Source organism: Takifugu flavidus, chromosome 21 (genome assembly GCF_003711565.1).
Source record: "Takifugu flavidus isolate HTHZ2018 chromosome 21, ASM371156v2, whole genome shotgun sequence".
Classification (NCBI taxonomy): Eukaryota; Metazoa; Chordata; class Actinopteri; order Tetraodontiformes; family Tetraodontidae; genus Takifugu; species Takifugu flavidus.
Genome location: NC_079540.1, coordinates 8,589,298 through 8,613,244, shown reverse-complemented (window position 1 = coordinate 8,613,244; position 23,947 = coordinate 8,589,298). Strand labels below are relative to the sequence as shown.

The following is a 23,947-nucleotide window of genomic DNA, read 5'->3' as shown; positions in this document are numbered from 1 at the left end:
CCCGTGCACGCAAACAGCCACCAACCGCCCAGACGGGTGATGTGCGGAGTGTGGCTGTGCTCGGAGTCAGCGGTCTTGTGGCGCTGCCGGCTGATTGTGTTGAGCGCTCGGAGCCACTGAAGTCCCCACCGCGTCTCCGCCGTGCATGAGGTCTCTCTGTGGGGTAAGATTAGACTCGGTGGCTTCCTCTGGGCTGCGGCAGCTCTCCCTGTCTCTCCGGGCTGAGTTAGTATTGGATTACAGGTTCACACGCTCGCTCGCAGACCGCCCGTCGCCCCGACCAATTGCTCCATTCATTCCAGCTCCGGAGACGGCCGTCGGCCTCTGATTGGTTATCAGCGCCGGTTGGGGAACTTTCCCACGGCCAACGCGTGCTGACAGCCGGCCAGCCACTCCCCACCACCACCGGGACACACACGGAGGAGGGGGGGGTCGAGGGGCGGCGGGACAGTTCTGGACCGAAAGTCCTTTGGACCTCTGTCAAAGTTTCTTCAAAGATCCTCAACGGCTGCGTTTGGAGATGAGCCACTCCGACGTTTATTCCGTAGCCCTCTTCACCTCCCTCGTTTTTATTAAATGTTAACTTTAAGAGGTCATTTGTAAATGATTTTATTGAGTTGCATTTTTCCAAAACATGCTGTTAGAAGGAAAAGTCTTGACGAATCAGGCCGAAACGTCGACAAAGTGATATGTCTGATATTTATGTTTTTGTCTCTCACTTGTCAAAGCGCACAAGGTTGCGATTGAGCCAACTGCGCTGTCACTCAAACCCCACCGCCCCTCTGCGATTGGACGCTTTCCCCAGAAGCCCCTCCCCCCTTGGCCGCCTCCACAGTTGAAATGACACCGTGGGAAAGCTGCGCGCTTCAAACGGAGGCGCTCCGGGCGAACCTGCGCAGACACAACAGAGCCGGTCAAGGACTAACTGCCGACATGAAACGGAACCACGACTTCAGCTCCTCCGACAGTGAACTGGAGGAGACTATTGAGGTGGAGAAGGAGAGCGCGGATGAGAATGGGTAAGTTATTAACCCCCTTTACGCACAGGAACACCTATAAAACGACGCAGCGTAAATGTCCCTTGCGTAATTTCTTTGAAGGAACATGAGTTCTCCCCTGGGGTCCATGTCTCCCACCACATCGACTCAGGTGCAGGCGAGGAAAAGGCGTCGCGGAGTAAGTATAAGCCCCCTTATCAGATGCACCGAAACGCGCGCGTTCCGGAATCGCGTTGTAACGCGCCGTGTCGCTCGCCAGATCATCGAAAAACGGCGCCGTGACAGAATCAACAACTGCCTGAGCGAGCTGCGCAGACTGGTTCCCAGCGCCTTTGAGAAACAGGTGAGCCCCCAGCGCCCCCGTCTGAGGTTTTACGTCATTTATACGCGTTCAGGGTGATTTACGGCTGTCTCGCTCCCTCCTCGTGAAGGGCTCAGCCAAGCTGGAGAAAGCTGAGATCCTGCAGATGACCGTCGACCACCTGAAGATGCTTCATGCTGCTGGAGGCAAAGGTATGTCAGACCTCCACCTGCCCATATCTCCACAAATAACCTCACATTGCCTATAACTGCATTGTAAACAGCGAGAGACTGAACTGGTCTGGCTCGTTTGTTACCGGTACCATCTGGTTTTGACTGCTTATTTACTCTTTCTCAGCCTGGGCGGCTGTAGAACGCTGCTCCACTCACTTTGCCGCTAATCTCCCATCTCCTCGCTCTTTCCTCAGGTTATTTTGACGCTCACGCTCTGGCGATGGACTACCGGAGCTTGGGATTCAGGGAGTGCCTGGCCGAGACGGCGCGCTACCTGAGCATCATCGAGGCCTGGACACCGCGGACCCGCTGCGGCTGCGCCTGGTGTCCCACTTGAACAACTACGCCAGCCAAAGAGAGGCTCACTCTGGTCTGAGCCACCTGGCCTGGGGCTCAGCCTTCGGTTCCCCCGCGGCCCACCTGACCCACCCCCTGCTCCTCCAGCACCAGCAGCACCAGCCGTTGGCGCCGTTACCCCGCAGCGCCAGCAGCAGCCCGCAGACGTCCCTGTCGTCCTCCTCGTCCAGCTCCTCCACGTCTTCGCCGTCCTCGTCCGTGGCGGAGGCCCACGCCTCGGGCCGACGGAGCCGGAGCGCCACCCCGCACTCAGAACAGGGCCCTCTAAGAGGTCCCCCCACCACCGCCGCCGCCACCGCTGTCCACCCCGCTTTGGTCTCATCTTCAGCGTCCAAACTCTCACCCCCTCTCCTCTCTCCGCTCTCAGCATTCCCCTTCACCTTCAGCGCCTTCCCCCTCATCGCCCCCGCCACTGCCATCGGCCCCTCTGCCCCAACATCCAGCGTGGGCAAACCCTACAGACCCTGGGGGCTGGAGATAGGAGCTTTCTGACTGAAGTAAAAGCTTAACACTTTCCGCGTATAGACTCTCCATCCAGCTGAGCTGGACTTTAAAGGACAAGACTTTTATTTTCCCATCTTGAAAGTGCTATTTTTGTACGATGCCGACGTCCTGTCGTGGAGACATCTAGCTGTAGGACGTTTGTGTTCCCGCTAACGCGTTGTGTTTTGTAAAGACGGAGAAGCGGCGAGGAAGGAGGCGCGACCGAGGGCAGCGGGGGTGATTTACTGCGGTTGGTTTCTGCTTCTGTCCACCCACCCCTTTAGAAGATTCACCCTCTGTTCGTGGCCTATCAGGACGGCTTTCCCAGATGGTCAAGCAGGCGCCACCCATCAGGTTCCTGGGTGAAACTGCCCCCCCCCCGCCTTTGTTTTGCCTCTGAGCTGAAACACCCAGCGTTGGTGGTGCCGGGGCTTCACTGTGAAAGGAGGTCCCGTGGTCCTCGAGAGTCACCTCCTTTTAAAGACGCTTTATGGGGTGGAATAACCGAAACCAGGTGTTGTCACTGGCAACAGAAGTTAGCTACCAGCTCGGTTTAAACAAACTCCGCCACCCTCGTATTGGGGCCGACTGTTGTTATGCTCCTGTAAATCTCTTTCCTAACATTTTAGCCATTTTCAGCAAGCTTTTCTTCTTGTCGTTCTTTATTTTCCTTGTCAGGACGTTATTTAAGTCATGTTGTTTCTCATCAGGAAGAGCTGGCTGTTGTTTTCCATCTGTGATCCCGGCGTCTCCTTGTTAAACCCCGCTGGGCAGATGCATGTTTTACCGTTGTACAAAGCGCAAGCAAGTGCAGACAAATCACATTTCTCTGCTTCCACTGGTGGCGTCAACCTCCCTTTAATAAAAAAAAAAACAAAACAACTTCTGATGAATCAATTTTTGGGGCTATTGAGTGTGAATTCTTTGTGTGCATCTGCATGGTTGATTGTGCAAAAATGTGTGTGTGTGTGTGTGTGTGTGTGTCCTCTGCATGTACACAGGAAACCATTAATGAGGGTTTACAGTGTACTGGACAATGGAAGGCTGGATGCTACGCGTGGGAACAAGAGCAGGACAGAAGGAGGGAGGGAGGGATGAAAGGTTGGAAGAGGATGAAGAAGGAAAGGAGAGCAGGGGGAGAAGAAGCACAAGGGGGTTGAATGTGACTGGAATTGGGGGTGGGGGTCAAAGTGCAGAAGTGAGGAACTTGAAAAGCTGTGAGAAAAGGACAAGGATCAGTTTTTGTCACTTTGCCACCATTTCCAGCCCAACGGCGCCTCCTCAGCGCTGCATGGCCACTGACCTGAAAGTGTACTTACGTGCCAAACTGCTGTCCTCTCCTCCTTTGATGGCCGTCGTCCCTCTTCGTCACACTTCTTTTTTAAGGGTGATGCAAAGTGACGTAAGCTCTGCTGCAGCCAACATTCCAAGGTGCGCGAATAGGCTCGACGTCGTTGGGCTGTGTTTTGGCTCCCCCGTCTGGCCAAAGATGGTACTTCAGCTTTCAGTATTGCGGCAGTAAAAATGTGATACTAATTTAAAGATTGGCAAAATTCCATCATTTTATCGATCTTTAAATTTGCAAAACACTCAGATAAATGATACTCGTGTAACTTTAAAGGACAAAAAGATAAATGCTGTATGGATTTAGGCTAACTCAGGCTGTTATTTACAGTAAATGTTGCTAGAATGGAAAAAGCTTTAAACCGATTACTTAAAAAAAAAAAAAAAATCTACAAAAGCCTCGTTTGTAAATGCTTTAAAATTCATGCACAGTTTATTGGAAGAAACAGGCTAAAGGAAAGATCATTAGCTGCATATTAAAGTTGGATGTGGTGCAACGACTTAAACAGAAGCTGGTCTTAATATCTAAGAAAATAAAACACTCAGCCATTTTCATTCACTGAACCCCAAATATTTATTGGCCACTGCTTGCTCACAAAGATATATGTGCAGAGGGAAGGGGGGGGGGGGACACTCAAATGGACAGAGGAGAGAAAAGAGAGGTTGGTTGCTTACTGTCTCTGATGCACTTGTGTTGCTTCACAGGTCAATATCACACGGCACAAACGTTCGCTTTCTAAAACGCACACACGCTCGCACACATCTACGGGCCTACGGTGTGTGTGTGCGTGTGACCTCACGAGCTCATGGGACACGCTTCCTCACACACACCTTCACAGATGGTAATGCTGTGTTCAACCCTCCTTGCAGCGACCCCGGTTATGGCTTCAATATCTCTCTGTGCCCGCACGTTTGGTGGCGCTGACAGTGTCGGAGTGGATTCTAACGGGTGCTGAGCGCTTTAGGACAAGGACAGAGGTGGGATCTACTGGATCGGTCCTGACCTCAGGTTCTTCTTCCTGTCGGCATTCACCAGATAAACATGTGTGGTGGTTTACAGCAAAACGTGACACGGAAATAGATTTTAAGGTGGATTTCTGGGGGGGATACGAGTTTGCCATTGAATATGAGGGTTGTGTGACGGTACCGGGGCCAGATGGACAGAATCTAGTGAGCTCACACCGACTTCTGTGCTATGACTGGCTGAACGCCTGAATGTGGAGAGCATGTGAGCGAGTGCTTCTACTGTATACGCGCTTGTATTGAGAAATGGAGAGGTTGCAGATGGACAGAGGGGAAAGAGATGAGGATGGGCTCAATAAATGCTATAGTGTCCTCCTGGTACAGCCACCATCTCCCTCACGGGGGGGGGGGGGGGGGGGGGGGGGGGGGGGGGCACGCAGCAACGGCACGCAGGCCCCCGCAGACGGCAGAACGGCCCCGCTCCCACCTGTCCCTTTCTAATTTTGAAGGTTGGCAACAGAGGGGATGGAAATTCGCCCCGGCCCTGTTGCGGTTCCCGTTTGGCTTCCCAGATCTGCAAGGGTCAGAGATTCAGCGCCAACAGGAAAGGGAGGAGGGAGCGGAGCCAGGACGCGGAGCCAGGACGCGGAGCCAGGACGCGGAGCCAGGACGCGGAGCCAGGACGCGGGCCTGGCGAGGACGCAGCCGGACTGGCGAACCGACGACAAACACCCACGCCTGCGCACCGAACTCAGGCCGAAATGAACAAACGTGGAGATCAAGGAAGGATCACGTCCACTGATATGAGGAGACACAACTCAGGTAGAAAAAAAAAAATGGCACACTGCGATCAATACTTCTGCCGCTTGCATCGTACCGTATATAACAAAAAAAGAAGTATTTACAAAAACCTATACCCACTGTTGATCGTCAATTGGATTTTTTTTCTTTTCTTTTCATTCGAAACGGAGCAAAAACATTCTTTGTGTGTGTGTGTGTGTGTGTGTGTGTGTGTGTGTGTGCGTGTGTGTGTGTGTGTGTGTGGGGTGGGGTGGGGGGGGGGGGGGGGGGGGGAGGGGGACACATTTTTTTCATTCTCTTTAATATTGTTTTTTTTTGTTGTTTTTTTTTTTTTCTACCCCCAACCGCGTTTGATCCTCCCACCCTGTCAGCGGGGGGAGGGGGTGTCATCTCAGGCTGTGGTAGATTCATAGCAGTATGGGGGAGTACAGCAGGGAGAGGGGGGGGGGGGGGTTGGGTGGGGGGGGGGGGGGAGTGTTGGACTTCTTTGAAATGACGTGTGTCGGCTCTTCATGCTGTCAAGGCTTCTCTCAACTCCTTGTTCCTGCGCACCTCCTGAGCGCGCTTCTCCTGGAAAAACAACACACCCTCCGTCACCATCCTCTCCTCCCGCCCCCCTGCCCCCCCCCCCCACATCAGCACAGCCAGACCCGCCAGAACCCCAACACGCACCACCCTAAAGTGGTCCCTACGCAGTCATTTGTGCTACAACATGAACAGTTAACAGCTTCACGAGTGGGAGATTTTGACTGGGTGCTGTTTCCTAGCAACCAGACTGGCCGCTTTTCTCTACCGATCAGGCGGTAAAGGCGCGTCAGGCTGTGGCCCAATGTGGGCCGATCCGCCGATCTAAAGGTCGCTCACCCTCTCCTGCAGGCGCTCCATCATGGCGGCCAGGTAGGCCATTCGGTTCTCCTCGATCTGCTCCATCTTCATCTGGAGCTTCTCCTCGGCCATTCGGCTGAAGTTGCTGTTCTCCTCCATGGCCCTGAGCAGCACGTCGCGCTCGTGCTCCCGCTTCTCGGCCAGGGCCTGGAGGACCTGCGCCTCCTGGGACTGCAGAGGTGGTTGGGGGGGGGGGGTGACAGGAACGGCATTAGCAGAGCATCGATTTACCGCTAAACACGGCAACACATTCGTGCTGCTGGAAATAATCCTTCATCTCCTCCCGGGTGTGTTTGACCAAGGAACATCTGTGTGTTTGTGCTGCGCTATTGGACATCTATTGATGTTGTTATTGATGTTGGGATTGACGTGTTGGTGAGCCGCAGGATGTGGGCAGCTTGACAAAGGAGACTGGGTCCTTTAACGGCACCAGTTTAGCTTCACAGCAGGTGTGTCCCAGTAATGAGGTGGGAACGTGTAGGTTACGCCTGGCTGCAAATAAAGGAAGCTTCCTTACTCTCCTCCGATCCTCAGCAGCCTCCAGCTTCTTCTGGATGTCATCCAGGGAAAGGTCCCTCTTGGGGGGGCTTGTGATGCAATGGGCCGCATCAGTCACGGGGGAGGTGGGCTTCAGGATGACCTCGAAGGCCTGGCCTGAGGCGCGCTTGTTGATGGGCTTGATGTCCATGTCTGCGCGAGACAAGACGCATCGTTTCATCCCGCTCTTTTGGACGAGAATAAACGAAAAGAAAAAAACCTCTCGTGTCTGGTAGAAACGTACCTTCGAAGTCCCCCAAGATGTTTTTGCGGCTCTCGGGGTAGAGGCAGGAGCAGATGAGCGACAGAACTGAGATCTCCTTCATCTTCTCCTTGTAAGCTGTGGGAGTAGACGGCGTTACACGGCGTCCAGAACAGTCGGAGCGCCACCGAAATCCACCAACATCATTAACCCAGTAACACAGAAAAAGATGAAGCACCAGTAACCCACTTCCAGCTGCAGGGGGAGGGTCTTCATTTAAATATCCAGACGTTTCCAGTAATAATTATTCAAGACGACCTCATCAAAAGAAGCCTGGTGCTGCTCTGGGTTTTGTGGGCATTTTAGCTTCTTTGTTTTCAACAAACCACCAGGGAACGGGCCTGGATGTGTCCTCACTTGGCCTCATTTCCCCCAGCAGCATGCTGCCACTCCCCTCCAGGGTTCTCCACACATCATTAGGTATGCACTTCCTTCTTCCTGTATTATTTATTAACATCCCCGGACCAACGCCCCTCCGCCTCCCAACCCGTCTCCTCAAAGAACCGGCACAACGAGGCCGTTAGAACCCCTCTCAAAGCGTCTGAGGCTCTGCCAGGATGTGCTGCAGATACCAGGATAAACGTCGGGCTCCTCGGCTCATTTATCATCCAGAAGGTTCAAACACACGAGGAACAACCTGCCCTTTGGACCCTGAAGGAGGAGGAGAACGAGCAACCTCGCCTAACCTTGATATCATTTGTAGCGCTGCGATTTTGGCAGCTGCTGCTGCGTCCCTGTTGGAGGGGCTGGAGAACAGAGAACTGCGACACGTCTCATGCAGCTCCGCCGGGCTCGAGCTGCAGAGCACGGATCAGCGCCCGGATCGTCATAATATGGTCAACTAGGGCCGTGGACTGTGGCGCGTCGACGCACAATACACAGCAGGGTACAGTAGGAAAGCCAGAAATTAGATTTATGGGGATGAGCTCCTTTACGGCGGCGGCGGGGGGTTGGGGGGGGGGTGCGGAGTATTAACCAAATCCTCTTCCCCTCTCATATTCTCTGCTCACCCTCTTCTGCCTTTCTCCCTTTCTTGCCTGCAGACGAGGAGACGCTGCGCTAATGTGATCAACTCTCAGATGGAGCTCTCGCTACTCTCTGGTGGGCTTGTTAAACCCTTCCCTCAGGAGGAAGTCAGAGAGCTGGGGGATGGGATGGGATGGGGGGGGGGCACAATTAAAAAAAGCAGATAATGTGCTACTACCTTTTTGATGTAAACTGACAGGCAAAAGGATTACAAATGGGCAAAGGGGGCAACTCTCCATCCACCGGCCCCAGGAAGCAGCCACCTCAGGTGGAGGCCGGCGCTTTAATATGTAATTAGCGGACCGTACCACTTTTTCTGACAGGGGGGGGGTCAGCGAGTTTGAGGCGCTGTCACAGCCTCATTAGGGTTGTGTTCACGTCAGGACCCCCAGCAGCCATTTCCTCCCACACGCTTCTCCGCGTCACAGCTGAAGACTCCTAACGTTAACACTCCGGCGGAGCAGGTAATTTGGGCTCAAGTGCTCGTGGAGCAGGTCCGTGAAGAGCTGCTTCCAGTGGTTTCCGAGGAGGGGGTCACGCCTTCTGTGTGTGACTTCTAGTTTAAGGCTGCAAATTGATCGCCTCGCTGATTAGCTGCTTTAATTAGTTAATTGTTTCTTCTAGATCGCATCCAGAGGGGGGGAAAAAAGACAAAACAAGAAATTTAAATTAAAAAAAAAATCCTGGAGGCAAAGAGAGAAAACCATTTTAAATTAAAATATGAATGATGAGCTAGTTTCAAGGCTGTTCTGTTTCTGTTTCTATCAGAATAATCCTAATTGTTGATTCTCCTCCTTATCCTGGGAGATAAGAAGAGCTCCTGAAATGGGAAAGCTCGCGAACTCAGAGGCCCCAGATCATTATTTCACATCCCTGATCAAAAATATATGAGATTTTTTTTTTTATAATGTCAAAAGAAATCGCAGGTGTATTTCTCTAGAGAAGGGGGGGGGGTCAGAGATTAGATGCAGAGAAATGACAGATGATCCAGATTGGGGGAGGGTGTGGAGACACCGGCTGCCTTTTACACAAACTGGGTCAGTCCTTTGAAGGCGGAAGCGTTTCAGAAGAGCCCCCCCCACCACCCACCCCACCCAGCATGTCCACACCAGTACAGCAAGCTGGTCTGCCCTGACACCCCCCCCCCCCCCCCCCCCCACCACCACCACATCCCGCTCCATCCGTCCACTGAAGAACACAGATCATCAATATCTGCTGTGCCCCCCCCCCCCCCCACTCAGATGCACTGTTTTTGGGCTAATGTATTCTCCTTCTCAATCCCGTTTTCTCATTCTTCCCAACAGTCTCCTGGGAGATTTCATGCTAACTTCCGTCTGGGGCCCATTTCCAAGGTATCGCTCCCTGGAACCTTCTGAACCACAACTGCCCACAGAGTTCTGCCCCTCCGGAGCACCGGAGCAGACAAATGGACCGCGGAGGTTCTCTTCAACCACACCCTGGGATCAGAGCAGGGCCGCAACGCAAATCAATCAGCTGATCAATGCGTTCCTCCGCCGGAAAAGTGTAAAGACGCAGCGATCGCCCAGTTTATCAGCGCACAAAAGCTGTCAAATGTAGATTATTTTGGATATGGCATCAAAACAACAGCGAAAGGAACAATTGTAAGTGGTTTTATTAGAATAGGGCCAGATTTCATTCAACTAAGGAGCGTTTGGCGTGGTGTCGTCACCCCGGAGCACTGGTGTCGTCTGACGCTGCCATGGGAGTGTCCTGCACCGACGGATGACACACAGTCAGGGTGGATTAGAGGGCCGATCCGAGCTCGGCGCCGGCGAAAATGACAGGCGTCACACGACGGGCTGCAGCGGCAGCAGACTGGAGCAGGACGGCGTGCGTGAGGAGGATGAGGGCGGCTGCTGGGAGGCCGAGCACACAAGGGGGGCTTCTAATTTCAGCACCGCTCCGCCTAAAAAGCACAACCGAGCGACGGCGCTCCCGAAATATCAACAGAAGACATGAACCCAGCGACCTGTTTGCACCAGACTGCCCCCCCCATCCCCATCCCCATCCCCATCCCCCGCCCTCTACCTGAAAAAGAAAAGAGGCTAAAGAGGAGGAGGAGGGGAGAGAGGAGATTAAATATAAGAGCCAGGGTGTAGCCGCTGGTGTCCCTGAGCACAGGCAGCACCGACCCCCCCCTGTCTGTCTGGACGCCCCTCCATCCATCAAGTGACGAGTCAAGCAGCAAATGGCGGAACGCCTCGTTTATGGGCTGTATATACACACCTTGAATCAGCACACTTATGGCGGGTGACAGGAAGACAAGGCCTCCAAACGCTGGCACGTGATAAATGCAGCCAGGGAACAGGAGCGGATCAGAACCGCCTTCTTTTAACAGGACTGGAGGCTGATCTTCATAAAGGCAATCTTTAAAAGGATGCTCTCTCTCGCTCTCTCTCTCTCTGTGTTTCTGTGTCTCTCGTCCACACCAAAACCCGGTCCAGCAGCCTCTAGATTATTCAGCATCGTTAATTAACCCGGTTTTCCTGGAGAGGCTGTGGCGGCGGACGCTGACGCGCCAGCCTGGCTGAAGGGACCGGGCGTGATGGAGATGTTGGGTGGGGTCGCTGGCGCTGCATTATGCCGCACGGCTCTGAGTCAGGCGGTGCGCGACCAGGTGCGTCAGCTAAAATCTGCAGTCTGGGCCGGATGAAAATGCCCTTGGGTCGACACGCAGCCTTTTGGCTTTAATCATTTTGCTCCATCATACATCCATCGACATGCGTCACTGGTGCGATACGCCGAACCTCCAACCACCCCCACCCCCCCACCACCTCCCACCTCCCCCGCTGATCGGTGCCAAAGGTATCAGAGAATAGCTCCAGAAAAGTCCAATCTAGGCAGGGGAGGCCGAAAAGCTAATGGCATTTGATCTCAATAGGTAATTGAATAGACTTGTAGAGGAGTTTGGCCGCTCCCTGTCACCAGCCCTCTGCATCCTTTTGTTTCAGGGGTGTCGCCACAGCTTTTCTCTGCTCTCCAAGATGCCACATGGCTTTACCTAAAAACAAGGGTTCGGGCTGGCAAACTCACCGACTGCAGTCTTGGCCATGGCTGTTGGGTGGTGCCCGGGAGTGATGACTGGAGGAGAGTGCGTCGGTCGGCTGCTGGATGCTGAGGCTCTGGGTAGCGACTGCTGCTAAGGCACTGAGTCAGCAGGGAAGGAGGCTGCCGGCGCGTTACGATGTCTGAGCCGCGTCAAGTGTCGGAAATAAGAGCAACGCCACCGGAAATCGAGAGCTCGGGCCTTCACAATAAAATTACGGGGCTGTTCCGATCACTTAATGTACTCGGTTCACCTGATGGAACGCCTTATAGTTTAGAATATCCGACTTCAGTTTAACCATATTTTATTTGTAACGCGCTTTTAATCCTGAACTGTTCAAAACAGCTTAGTGCAAGTATAACAAGTAACATATGAAATAAATTCAGATTTATGAATCAACATTCTAAGTGTATGGACTAATTAGGCTGGTATTTTGGCTTTGTGGTGCACATCTCAACCTCCTTCTCAGAATTGTATTATTTGGTACCAAAAGCTGTGTTACAGGGCGCAAAAAGTCAACTTACCATAAGACATTATTTTGAAAAGAATTAGGATGTTCTGGAGGATGTTCTGCTTTGACTCGCTCTTGACTCTGGGCCGCAAACGAGAGTTTGGGAATATTGGCTACCTCACACACACCCTCTGCTCGCCTTTTCAAGGTCCGACAATTGCTCTTAGAAATCAGATTAGCATCGCTCCCTCTTTGTTTCTCTCCAGGACAGGAACCATGAAAATAGGAGAGACTTCACTATTATTTTTACAATTACTGTAATTCTGTCATTATTTATAGCCCAATCCCTAACAATGAAGCCTCTAGAATGCAGTAAATTCCTAAGGCATACATATCATCATCATTATTATTATTATTATTATTATTATTATTAATGTTGCCCAATAAAGGGGTGGGTGGACTCATTCCATCATGAACCGCTAGGTGGCAGCAACGTACCAAGCCTGGTTTATGTGTACCTACATCTGGGCTCATATTGTTGTTTAAGACTCTCCTCCGGTAATAAACATGTTCATTAATTACTTTCCATTCCGATGTACCATAAAAATAAAAACAATACTGGCAGCCACCAAAGCCACACCAAGTCAAACACGACTGATAACAGGCACGATAGTTCACCACGGTTTTAAAGACAAATGTGATGGTATTTATCGGGTGATTTTGGCAGTGTCGAGTCTGTTGATGTAGTTTTCTGATTTTCTAAATATCCCGAAAATTATTCCAATGCTATTTATGTTCAAATATTCAGAAATGATATGAATGTGTAGAGTTCAAAGGGTTGTTGCGACAGAATTACGTAGTCGTAAAGCCACGCATTTATGGCACCTATTCCTTTCCTAGACAATGTTTTCCAACCAAATAGTGTCATAAAAGTGATGTAAGAGAGTATTAAAGTGAATGACCTATTTAAATCTGGAAAAGAAGGAGAAGAATGCTTAAAGGTAAACAGAGTAAACACGTCTGCACATGCCGCATCACCCCTTCATAATCACAGATCAATGCGCCGAGGGCGGTTTGCTCCCAGTTCCCATTAACCTGCGAGTCTTTATGGATTTCTGTGTCTTTAGTACACCGATAAAAGTGGCGCTGGATGCCGGTGTTCCACCAGGAGCAGCGGGGATGCAGGGACATCTTCTTCCTCCCGTCGGTCCGTCACAGGGCGGAGTCAGACATCCCGCGGCAGCCGTTGATCCGAGGAAGTAGCAGCGTACTGATTTAGCCGAAGTTCCGACCTCAGGTTTGGTCTTTCTGGTCTTTCTCTCCTCACCTGTGGAGAAGAAACAGGCCTGGCTACCGGACTAAGGTGATTACATCTACATTTTTAACTGTACGCAGAGGAATCGGCTTGAACGCTGTCGGCGGGCTGTTTTTGAAGCCTTTCCAGTCATGTCCATCGCTGCCCTAGCTTATCAGCACGTGCCTCGAGACCAGCGCATCTGGGATATTGCGTCACATGTCACCTCGGTTAGCGTCGCTGCTGTAACTGTCATCTTTAGCCTGCAGAATCGGCATTAATGTCACGTTTCACATGTGTTGGCTGCTGGTTACATGCTCGCAATATGTCGGGCGCGTGTTCAGGACGGTGTTGATACACGTCAACGTCATTTGCGCGTTTTTGCAGACTGTAAATGTGATGTTGGTGGAAGACTTTAATTTTGGAGTTCTTCGTGTGTAACTCTGAAAGCGGATCCAGGAAAACCGAGTCAAAACCTTCATTTCTAGCAACTTCGTGAGGGCGTATTGACTTTACCCATCAGTGCTGAGCACGAGCGTCCGATAATTAAACTGACATTTATGTAAAGTTAAGTGTTTTAGCACACAGAGTGAAGCCGAGTGGAGGGGGATGTAGCAGCCATGTTGGGTTAAACTGTAACATGATGCCCGTAAAGTCTTACTGGTCACGGGATTTTCCCCGTTCAAACAAGAGCCGATTCAGAAAATTAGGTAGAGGACACATAGTTGCGTCTGTGCAACGAGCCTTATTTGACCATCATTCCAAAAGCTGCTGTAATCAATGTTGCCTTTATGATGCTGTGATAACTGTAACCAGGAAGACCAGCGATATCAACTGTTGCTATGATCCAGGTCGCAGAGCCACTCTCTGCATCCCCAGCCGCCACATCCACTGTAGCCGGGTGGACAAAGTGGGCCCAGGTGTCTCACAACCTGGCCCCTCACCCCCCCATAGGCACGTTTCCATTGCAGGAAACCCCCGTAAAGAGTCATTTACAGAGACTTTTACAGAACCCTGCTCCACGGTAGGTTGGTTTGGCTGAGGTTTGCTAAAGCTGGGGCACTATGACGAGGAACCCAGCTGGATCATTATCCTAGCGGACAACTCTTCTCTTCCAGGGTCCACACTAATCTCTCCTAATTTTCCTTCTGAATTCCAAATTGCCTTTGTTGTCCTCTCTCCCCATGAACTGCATGTTCCCAGTCCATAATGTGGTTGTTTCTTTTTTTGTGTGAGGAGTGAAGCTGTGAGGGTTTATTACAGTGTTTCTTTCAGGTTTCTTCCCGTTCCGGATGGGTTCTGTTATCTCCTGGCTGTAGGGCGAAGTAACCATATCTGTGGGTGGCGGCTGCTTCTTTTCTCTCCTCTACTTCTTGTGTCCTTGTCCCTGTTTTTGACTCGCTGTCTTCCCTTATTTAAGGCCCGTTTGGGCTAATGTGTGCGTCTTGTCTGCGTTTCTCCTGCTTCTCCTCCTCATCTGTGATGATGGCGAGTGTTCTGAAGCCTAAAGAAGGCGTCGGTGTGTGTGTGCGTCCTTTATTTGACCACCTTTGACCTTCCCCAGCACCCTGATCCAGAGGGTGCCCTGATATTCATCATGGCCGACGGAGCGCCACACACAGCAAATCCCCTTTTTCTGTCTAGAAATAGGTGGATTTGGCAACGCCTGTGCTTGACGACGTATCCGGCCGGTTAATTAGTGGCCAAATCCACTTCCTTCCATTTCTGTAACGCTGTGACATGGATTTGGCATGGAGGCCCCATCCTCCTCAGAGATGGGGGAATCTGTCGGTTTTGCCGAGGCTTTTCTTCTCTTTGCCGTCCCTAATGTTTCGGCGAGAGACTCTTTTAAGGACTCCCTGTATTTGCCTCATATGTGGAAGTTTTGTGGGTGACGTGATGCATTTTCTTTATTTTTGCAGATCATCTGTGTGCAGGTCCGACCAGCAGATGTCTTAAGGCTTCGGCTGTGAGTGGGACTGACTCTCCCACCGTCTCGTCCACGCCCGCTCCTCCCCCTCGTCATCTGTTCGCCGCCTTTGGTTTTCCTTCTTCGCCACTCTCGTCGTCATTACCCTCTTGAGTCGGGGCTTGGCACCACATCTGCCTCAGGATGGTGGCTGAGGCGGCGCCGGCGCCTCAGGGCAGCGGCGTGCAGCTGAAGCAGGAGATTTCCCTCCTTCACGGGGTCTGTCTCATTGTCGGAAACATGATTGGTTCCGGCATTTTTGTGTCGCCTAAGGTAAGAGCCCGTCGTTTTGATTCGGTTGCTTTGCCGTGACTTTTAAATATGCTAATTCGCTACTTGAACTTATCTTCTAGGGGGTTCTTCTGCACACTGGCTCGTTTGGTATGTCGCTCATCGTGTGGGCCATCGGGGGAATATTTTCGGTGTTTGGAGCTTTATGCTATGCAGAACTGGGCACCACTATCCGTAAATCCGGGGCCTCCTATGCCTATATTCTGGAAGCCTTTGGTGGTTTCGTGGCTTTTATACGGTATTTAGCCCCACATTGTGTCTAAAGCCTGTTTTTGGTCCTCCTCCTAAAATAAGATTTCCTTTATTTGACTGTTTCTTATTTTGCTGCAGACTTTGGACGTCCCTGCTGATGGTGGAACCAGCCTGTCAGGCGGTCATAGCTCTGACCTTTTCCAACTACCTTGTCCAGCCTTTCTATCCTTCCTGCTCAGCCCCCTACGACGCCGTCCGCCTTATCGCTGCCTTCATTATATGCAAGTTTTTCTTTTAATTCTTTCAAGTTGCGTGTTGGACTGAGGAGGAGGCATGGAAATGAAAGGTGTCTGGAAAAAATGTTAAAAATGTGGAGCTAAAATTCTCCAATTAGTTGTGTTAGCTGCAAAACTAATAATGTAGTGCTTATCAAAAGCACGACTGTGGTGCTGGCGCCATTGGGTTATGGCTTTATCTTTCATTTATTACACACAGCAGTTTTATAACACATTTATAATGTTCCATTGGCTTTTTTTGGCTCTGCTATGTGATTATTTTGGTGCATGCTCAAGTCAGACATGCCTGTAGACACTCTGTTAATATTCAGTATTCAGCTGTTATTTACTCAGTAATGAGGTAAACATTGCTTCTGTAATTTATTTATTTTTAAAAAGCTTCTGCTTCTTCTTTTGCAGGTCTGCTGACGTATGTGAACTGTATGAAGGTGAAGTGGGGAGCGATTCTGCAGGTCATCTCCACTGTGGCCAAAGTTCTAGCTCTAATTCTTATTATCATAACTGGCCTGGTCAGGTTGGGCCAAGGTAGGATGGATTCTGTTCAAACTCTGTTACAAAAGTTACATTTTTTAATGTATCTTTATTTGAATGACCAAAAAGGAACACTGAATATTCTTCTTTTTTTTTTTAATTGTCTTTAGTGGAGCAAATCAACCATTAAAAATACTGTTGTTGCAGGATTTGATCAAAACTTTGAAGATTCGTTTAAGGGATCCAAGTTGGACCCTGGTAACATGGCCCTGGCGCTCTATTCAGCTCTGTATTCTTATTCTGGTTGGGACACACTCAACTACATCACAGAGGAGATCAAAAACCCAGAGAGGTGCGATGTGTGTTGGGTTTTTCTCCACCTGTACAAACATTTTTAGATTTCCATTATGAGTTCCATGTGAGGGGAGAACTGTAAATATCTTCTTTCTATGACATTATTGGGGTTTTTTTATCAGTAAAGGAAATTGTGCACCACAGTGTTCCTCTCACCATGCTAATGTGTGTGTTTTAATGTGGACTCTAGCAAAAAGGAGGCTCCGACTTCTGTGTAGCCAGACTAGCTACTATTGACCTGCCAGTATTTGCACCGCTTGGCTGATCCGTCTCAGATGTTCCACAGTCCTGACAGCTCAAATGTCCATGAATACGAGTTTCTCTCCTTCCACAGGAATCTGCCCTTGTCCATTGCTATCTCCATGCCTATTGTCACAATTATCTACATCTTGACCAATATCGCCTATTACATCGTCATGGATGCTAACGCGGTGCTGGCCAGCGAAGCGGTTGCTGTGGTGAGTATCTGCAGACGCCTGCTGGAGCCCAAATGATGTCTGTTGTTGTGCAGACGGCAGAGATTCGTCTTTCATTCTAATATTTGTTGGGCTGAAAAAACAGATGGGAAAGATTGGATCGGCCGTTGCCTCATGCCTACCCGGTAACTCTGTTAGGGCATAGCAGAACTTATCCAAATTGAAGCCATCTGGCCACTCCTTCCTGTTGTGGACAGTCACTCTGCAGCCACTGGCGCTAGTATCTGTTTCATTGATATCGTCTGTAGGAGACCAGATTATGATGAAAGTCTCATCTAGATAAAGTCGTTAGCGCTCCACACAGGAACGGGGGAAGTTGCTGATGTGATTACAGCACTGGTGGAGGACGACGCTTTGAGTGACAGCGCTTTGATGTCATCATCTACATATCTCCACCATTCCACCCTGTCCCCTGTAGTTAAACCTTGCTTGACCGGATTTGTCATTCGCGAACAAACATAAATGTTGTTTACTGTGAAGCTTTCCCACATCGGTGTTGCATTGTGTAAACAGTGATCCGTACGTTGGAGCACCGGGACGGGAGGGTGAGGCGACGTTTGCACTTCTGAATGATCCAACGCTGTTCTGTACATCGGACCCTCTGGTGGGACGTGCGTGAGGTCTTAAAGCTGTCACAAACCGGCTCAGTACGGTACAGGAGACCAAACATTATATTATTATCAATCAATAGATGGAATCATTTAATTAAATCTATTAAATACAATTAATCAGTAGCGTATGGAATGTATAGATGAGTGTAGTTTAGAACTAAACCACAACCTGGATAGGGTGGATCCTGGAGAAGAAAGAAAAAAGATTAGCTTGTTTCCACTAGCCTGAACCAGATGCCACCAGGGTAACCAGCCCCCCCCCCCCACCCCACCCCCCCCCCGGCAGATGAGGCAGAGCATGAAATGTGAACAGTGAATGTTCGTCTCGGCTCATCGCAGCTGTTCCACACCTCATGGTGGGAAATATGTGTGTGCACGCTGTGAGTGCATCAGAAGCTGGTCGGTGGGGTTCTGATGGGCCCTTAGTGCCTCCCGAGCAGCGTGAAGCTACGGGCGACATTCCATGGGAAGGTTTTTACACAAAGAGCAGGATGTTGGCCAGAAATGCTCCTGTAATCGACTCTGCTGGCGTCTGTGCGGCAGCTTGGCTGAGGAAGGATATTCATTTGAGCGCTTGTGTTTTTCTAAAGCTTTGAAAGGGGCGCGCAGCGGTGAATGAACGCCTCTCACTTCCTGTCCCAGCAGGTGAAAAGCCTAAAGCGGAGGCGGCATTGATGATCGCGCTGCGGCTGGGTCTCCTGCTGATATCTCACCCTGTTGATCTGCTAATTCCACCCAGAAGTGTCTACAGCTCTGGCGCTTGTCCTCTTCTTACATCTCCTCAATGAACTCTGTTATTCTAAAGGGGAAAAATCAAACCACAGAAACTTAATGGTTGCATGGCTAATAAGCACGGCGCGTTTCATAGCTTAGCGTGCTAGACAGGAATGTTCCATAGAATGTTGTCTTTTGACGGTTGCAACTTTCCCCAGACATTTGCCGATGAGGTGCTTGGGTGGGCTCGATGGATCATCCCTCTGTCTGTGGCCATTTCTTGCTACGGAGGCCTCAACTCGTCCATCATCGCTGCCTCCAGGTGAGCAAACGCACCCGGATGCACCGCCGGTTGTCTCTGCTGCAGACGGAGCTCTGCCTGCACAGGAATGCGTCGCCTGACCTTTGTGCTGCTCTCCAGGTTGTTTTTTGTTGGATCCAGAGAAGGTCAGCTACCCGACGCTCTCTGCATGATCCACATCGAACGCTTCACGCCCATACCCGCCCTGCTTTTCAACGTCAGTGTCTCACTTTTCATATTTCAGACCACCTCCGATTCTTCTGCTGCTGCTTAATTTCATTGTTTGCTGATTGACTTTGTGTTTCTTGTGAACTTTTCAGGGCGCGATGGCTTTGCTGTACCTGTCTGTGCCTGACGTTTTCCAGTTAATTAATTACTTCAGTTTTAACTACTGGCTCTTCATCGGCTTGTCAATAGCCAGCCTGATCTACCTTCGCTTCAAGGCTCCTGATCTTCATCGGCCTGTTAAGGTGGTTTTGCCGTTTATTTAAAAAATATTTGCAAAGTAATTGAGCTTTTGGAAATGCCGAGGCTTCTAGCGTTGCCTAGTCCTGCAGTGTGTATCGCGTATCACCTCCCACTGTGCAGAGGGAGGACACATGCTGCTTTTTTAACTGTGATGTTTCCTGTAAACACGGGAGATTATCGGCTCGTAGCGTTAAAGAAGTCGGCAGCTTTTGGTTCTCGTGTTTACACATTGACAGACTTCATCTCTTCATCTCTTACTCAAGAATCCATCACAGTTTGTTTGGGTTTTTTTTTCTAGAACTCTTAGTTTATTTGCACAGAACAAATATTTAGAACAGAAAAACAACAAAATGAAATAAAAATCAGCTGCTTCCTCTCATCAGTCAGGAAGGTTTTCAGCAGCAGATCCTCCCAGCATCTCTGGACAGACGACCTTGAGAACGTCCTTGATGCCAACATCAGACTCGCTTGCAAACATCAGAGTCCCAGAAAACCAGACTTGAGAATAGTTGTTTGTTGTCCTCCAGCTGCTCTCCTGGACGGTCCTGGAACCCTCTTCTGGTCCTCAAGGAACCCAATTGTTCATCCTCAGTTCCACCAATGAGTCTTGTGACGGCGTCCACCTCCCTCTCCGGGCGCCGACGCTCCCCCAGCTCTCTGATGATGCTCAGCTCCACCACATGTCTGCACCACCATGCAGAGCCTGGCTCCCACAGCCAGGATCAGCTCAGCAGCTCCCTTCAGCCGTTCTTCAGCCGCCGTCTTGAATGTCCCACCGTGACGCTTGCTCATTGTCCTTCTGAAGCTGTTCCAGAAGAACGGGCTGTCTCTCATCCACCAGTCTGATGCTGAGCTTCTGAGAAGTGCTCACAGTCTGCTTCGTTTGCTCCTTTCTTTTTCCTTCTGACAAAGAAGATTGTCTTTGATGTCTGGGTTCTTTGATCTTTTGACCACGGACATTTTATTTTAAGTGCCGTCTTGTACAAAATGATTTTGAATGAGGAACTGGCAGCTGGTCATTAGATCAAGTATTAAGATGCTTTAATATTTCAGGTCATGGGTTTCAGTTGGTAAGAACAAAAATAATATTAATAAGACTTTATTATTCAGCATTATTACATGTCACTTATTTATATACTTTTTCTTAGAAATGACAATGTTGAGAGCTAATTGGATTCTCCTGTTTGTTCTCTAAACTGCTTTGAGGGCTGGCTCCGTAATTGAGGGACATTAGAGCCACGGCTTTATGGACCCAGTTTAATCTCATCATGTCCATCTTATGATGACTTTCAAACCCATTTCTCTGTTCTCTTGCAGCTATCGTTGTTTTTCCCAATCGTCTACTGCATATGCAGCATCTTCTTGGTGGTGGTTCCGCTCTACAGTGACACCATCAACTCTCTGGTGGGGATCAGCGTGGCCTTATCTGGAGCACCGGTCTACTACATCTGCGTCTACAGGCCTTCCAGCTCCAGACCAGCCTTCCTCAGGAAGATCCTGGGTAAGAGGCCTGTGGCAGCACTGCTCTGCAGACATCTTGGGGGTTTCTGTGTACGGGATTGTAATTAAGACTTGCCCCCTTTCTGCCTGTAACAACTAAAATACCATCCACTGTTAACATAAGCTGTTTGCTTCTGTCAGACTGCCCGTGCCTCGAGCACTCACTCACTCACTCACTTTCTCTCTTCTCAAATTTCCAAATGACTTTATAAACTGGGTTGATTTTTGGTAAATGGCCTCAGGAGGACACGTCCGGAGCCTTCTCTTCCTTTAGAAAGTCGTCTAAATGGCCCCAAATACTACTGAGGCTGCTCTGAAGGTGTCGGAATGTGAATTTTCTTTCTCTGTCATTGCAGACAAGATCTCGTTATTGACCCAGAAAGTGTGCATGTGTTGTTTGGCCTCTCCTGATATTGACCTGGACAATATCGACCCGGAGAAGATGAAATAAAGGAGCATCAAAAGACCCAAAATACGGCGTGGAGGGATGAAACGGGAGCAGACAAATTAAGACTGAGGGTCCAAATTAGTAGAGGAGTCGTGGAGAAGATCTCAACACAATCTGCCACAGCTGGATTAAGATGTTGTACAGGATAGTCTTCAGACATGCACAGTTGCACCTTCACGTGCACCCACTCAGAACCGGTTCCACAGTCGCCACTAACATGATCTTGTGCACAAACACACTGTACAAATTTGTTCAGAGATGCTAAAAGCCGCCCATTGAGATGTGAGGGAGTGCCCGTTGGCACAGGGAGACCACACAGGTCACGTAGCTCCTCTATTAGCTGCAAAGCTTAAATCCGCACATTTGAGCTTCATGTCACACGTTCCGTTATGCAGTCAAACTAAAGGATTTAAACGGAAGGAGGGGGGTGTTTTCAACTGTCGTGCTGTGAAAACTTTTTGTTCCAGATACCTTTAAATCATTCATTTCAGGGTTGTTTTGTTTTCTGGGGCTTCCTGTTTGATGTTGGTACTTTTGCTAAAGTGTCATTCTGCCGTACGTCATGTAACTACCTCTGTTTCTTTCTTTAATTGACCATCAAAGAGTCGTAAGGAGGGTGTCAATCGACGTAATCTGACAATACTTCAGGTAAACAATCAGCAGCTTGGTGATATTTTTTCCACTCTGGGTGTAACATCTGTATTTTAAGTGTTTTGGGTTGTTTTTTTTCTCTGTAAAACGTTCAGAAACTTGAACCATGTTTTCGCTTGGTAGCCAAAGCCGTTAATCTGCTTTAGTAGAGGAGTGGTAGCTGTATGATGTCGCAGTGTTGGGTGTGTACGTGCCTTCTGTGAGGGGGATCGGCCACTGGCCTCACCTGTTCCGTTAATCAGAGACCAGATATCGCGTCCGTTTGAAATCACGAAGCACTTTGTCAGAAATGAGATTATTTCGGCCTTGGATTAAACCATTCTTGTGTCTTACACAGCACCAGCCAACAGAAGCACAGAGAGATTTAATAGTCGATTTTCAGCATCTTTCAGTAAGTTATCGATGTTTGTTATAACCATGTATCTACTCTACAGGTAAACGTTTTAGACTTGAAGTATATTCTATCTTTTTTCACATTTATGATAAAAGTGTGTGCACCTACATTTTGCAAGTATCACCTGAAGTGTGTGTTTGCTGTTCGATCCTGTTTTATTTTTACTGTACAAATATGTTGTGGTGCTTTCAACAACTTTTCACGTCATATTGTGTTTGATTAAAGGTGTTTTAACGTCATCAACTGTGATCACAACTAACTGCACCTCCCCCAGCAGGGGGCGCTGTGCCCCCCAGTAGGACGTTTTAAAATATTTATATTTACGACTTCACAAAAACAACTAAATTAGAGTTTCTAACCTGGTTAGATGACTAATTGACTAACATCAAAATGGCTACAATGACCATTACTGATGATGACTTTATACATTTCCTGGATTCTTTTTAGATTTAAGTCCTTTATGTCCAAGAAAAGGCCTGTTTCGCTCCAAGATTGTTCCCAATGGTGGTGGTCAAACCAGATACTGACTGGTTCTCTTGTCTTTGCTTTGATGACTGTCACAAAGACACGTCGGGTGGAACCAAAGATCTGAAAGTTGTGCTCATTCGACCAAAGCACAGCGTTCTACTGGTCCTTCTGTTTCCTGGCCCAAACAAATCTCTGAACATTACGTTGCCTTGGTCGTGGTTTTTGACTGTAAAGATCCGATTCAGTCTCCTGAACAGCGGATGAAGACGCGTCTGCGACTAGAACTGGGATGAGCTTCCTCAGCAGCAGAGGGAACTCTTGGGCCAGTTTCATGGAGGCACCTGATGGTTTCTGCAACTGCACTTTCACCATTTTTGCCATTTTACGGCCTGACTGACCTTCAGTTTTTAAAGTAATGATGAACCTCTTGACTTAGCTGCTTGGTTCTTGTTAAAAGTTGGATTCTAACTTCTGCACGACACAACTAATGGTCCCAATCCTATTATAAAGGCAGGAAATTCCACACATAAACCTTGAAAAGGCAGATCTGTGCAATGGAAGCCACATTAGATGACCTGATGAGCGTCGTCTCAAAAATCCACCTACAGCCTTCAACAATAATTAGCTGCTCATTATTTCTTGAAAAGAAAGTCTGTTGTAATGCTTAAGGGCGTTAATGTTTGCAGATACATCTCTGGATCATTAGATGATTAAATATTTCTCTCTGCATTTCACACGCAAGCCATCAACTGGTTATACAATCTTTTGTTTGCAGAATAAGCTTTATAAAGAGGACAATCAGGGTTAAGGACGATTTATGAGTTTCCTGAATTAAAAAAATATTGTTTAAACAAATCATGTGATGCATGTTTACACACGGAACGAGTTTCAGGCACAAATTATGACTTTGAAGTTCGAGGAATAATGATTTAATCCAGGCACAAAGTCTAAAATATAAACCTAATTTTGTTCATCCGGAGGAGTGCATTTGAATTACTTCTACTTGTACTAACAACCCACAAATACAGTGCAAGTCTAGACACATAATAAGAATTATATGACAAATTATTTTCCTATACATTTTAGTGTTGAAGTGTTTTGATAAAGTTTCATTGTTAAAAAAAAACAGCTCCGCCCAATGTGACATCTGTCCGCTTCAACGGTCACGCGCAATCCAGAAAAAAGGTTTTAAAACGGAACAAACTACGATCTGGTCGTTAAGTCAATGTTTAGAAGATAAAGGGATGAGTTTGATTATGATTTATGAATAGTTACCGACGGCCGCTGGAACGTTCGCAACCCTGAAGCGTTTTTCTAACGAGGCCCCCACCAAAAACTTTA

The 23,947-nt window shown here is 49.0% G+C and overlaps 3 protein-coding genes across 4 annotated transcripts; 2 read left to right on the top strand and 1 right to left on the bottom strand.

Moving 5' to 3' along the window:
- Positions 1-847: 847 nt before the first annotated feature.
- On the top strand, positions 848-3,254 carry hey1 (hes-related family bHLH transcription factor with YRPW motif 1). The gene is given in 6 exon segments (XM_057021331.1): positions 848-1,019; positions 1,101-1,176; positions 1,258-1,341; positions 1,430-1,511; positions 1,727-1,822; positions 1,825-3,254. Coding segments are annotated over 6 exon segments (981 nt in total). The 5' UTR covers positions 848-933; the 3' UTR covers positions 2,382-3,254.
- A 1,011-nt stretch (positions 3,255-4,265) lies between these two features.
- Positions 4,266-11,405, bottom strand: stmn2b (stathmin 2b). The gene is made up of 5 exons (XM_057021378.1): positions 11,245-11,405; positions 7,147-7,242; positions 6,883-7,055; positions 6,345-6,536; positions 4,266-6,050 (listed from the first exon to the last, which is right to left on the bottom strand). The coding sequence occupies exons 1-5, from the start codon at positions 11,261-11,263 to the stop codon at positions 5,991-5,993; spliced, it is 540 nt and encodes a 179-aa protein (XP_056877358.1). The 5' UTR covers positions 11,264-11,405; the 3' UTR covers positions 4,266-5,990.
- A 1,379-nt stretch (positions 11,406-12,784) lies between these two features.
- Positions 12,785-22,377, top strand: si:dkeyp-120h9.1 (Y+L amino acid transporter 2-like). Of its 2 annotated transcripts, XM_057021299.1 has the most exons (12): positions 12,790-13,071; positions 14,925-15,244; positions 15,325-15,500; positions 15,593-15,735; positions 16,150-16,275; positions 16,429-16,573; positions 16,910-17,033; positions 18,595-18,698; positions 18,798-18,894; positions 18,998-19,147; positions 20,463-20,646; positions 21,002-22,377. In XM_057021299.1, the coding sequence occupies exons 2-12, from the start codon at positions 15,116-15,118 to the stop codon at positions 21,094-21,096; spliced, it is 1,473 nt and encodes a 490-aa protein (XP_056877279.1). In that variant the 5' UTR covers positions 12,790-13,071; positions 14,925-15,115; the 3' UTR covers positions 21,097-22,377. The 2 variants fall into 2 exon arrangements, with proteins under 2 accessions (XP_056877280.1, XP_056877279.1); XM_057021300.1 differs by lacking the exons at positions 20,463-20,646; positions 21,002-22,377 and adding an exon at positions 19,529-20,453 and having other exon boundaries at positions 12,785-13,071.
- Positions 22,378-23,947: the final 1,570 nt, after the last annotated feature.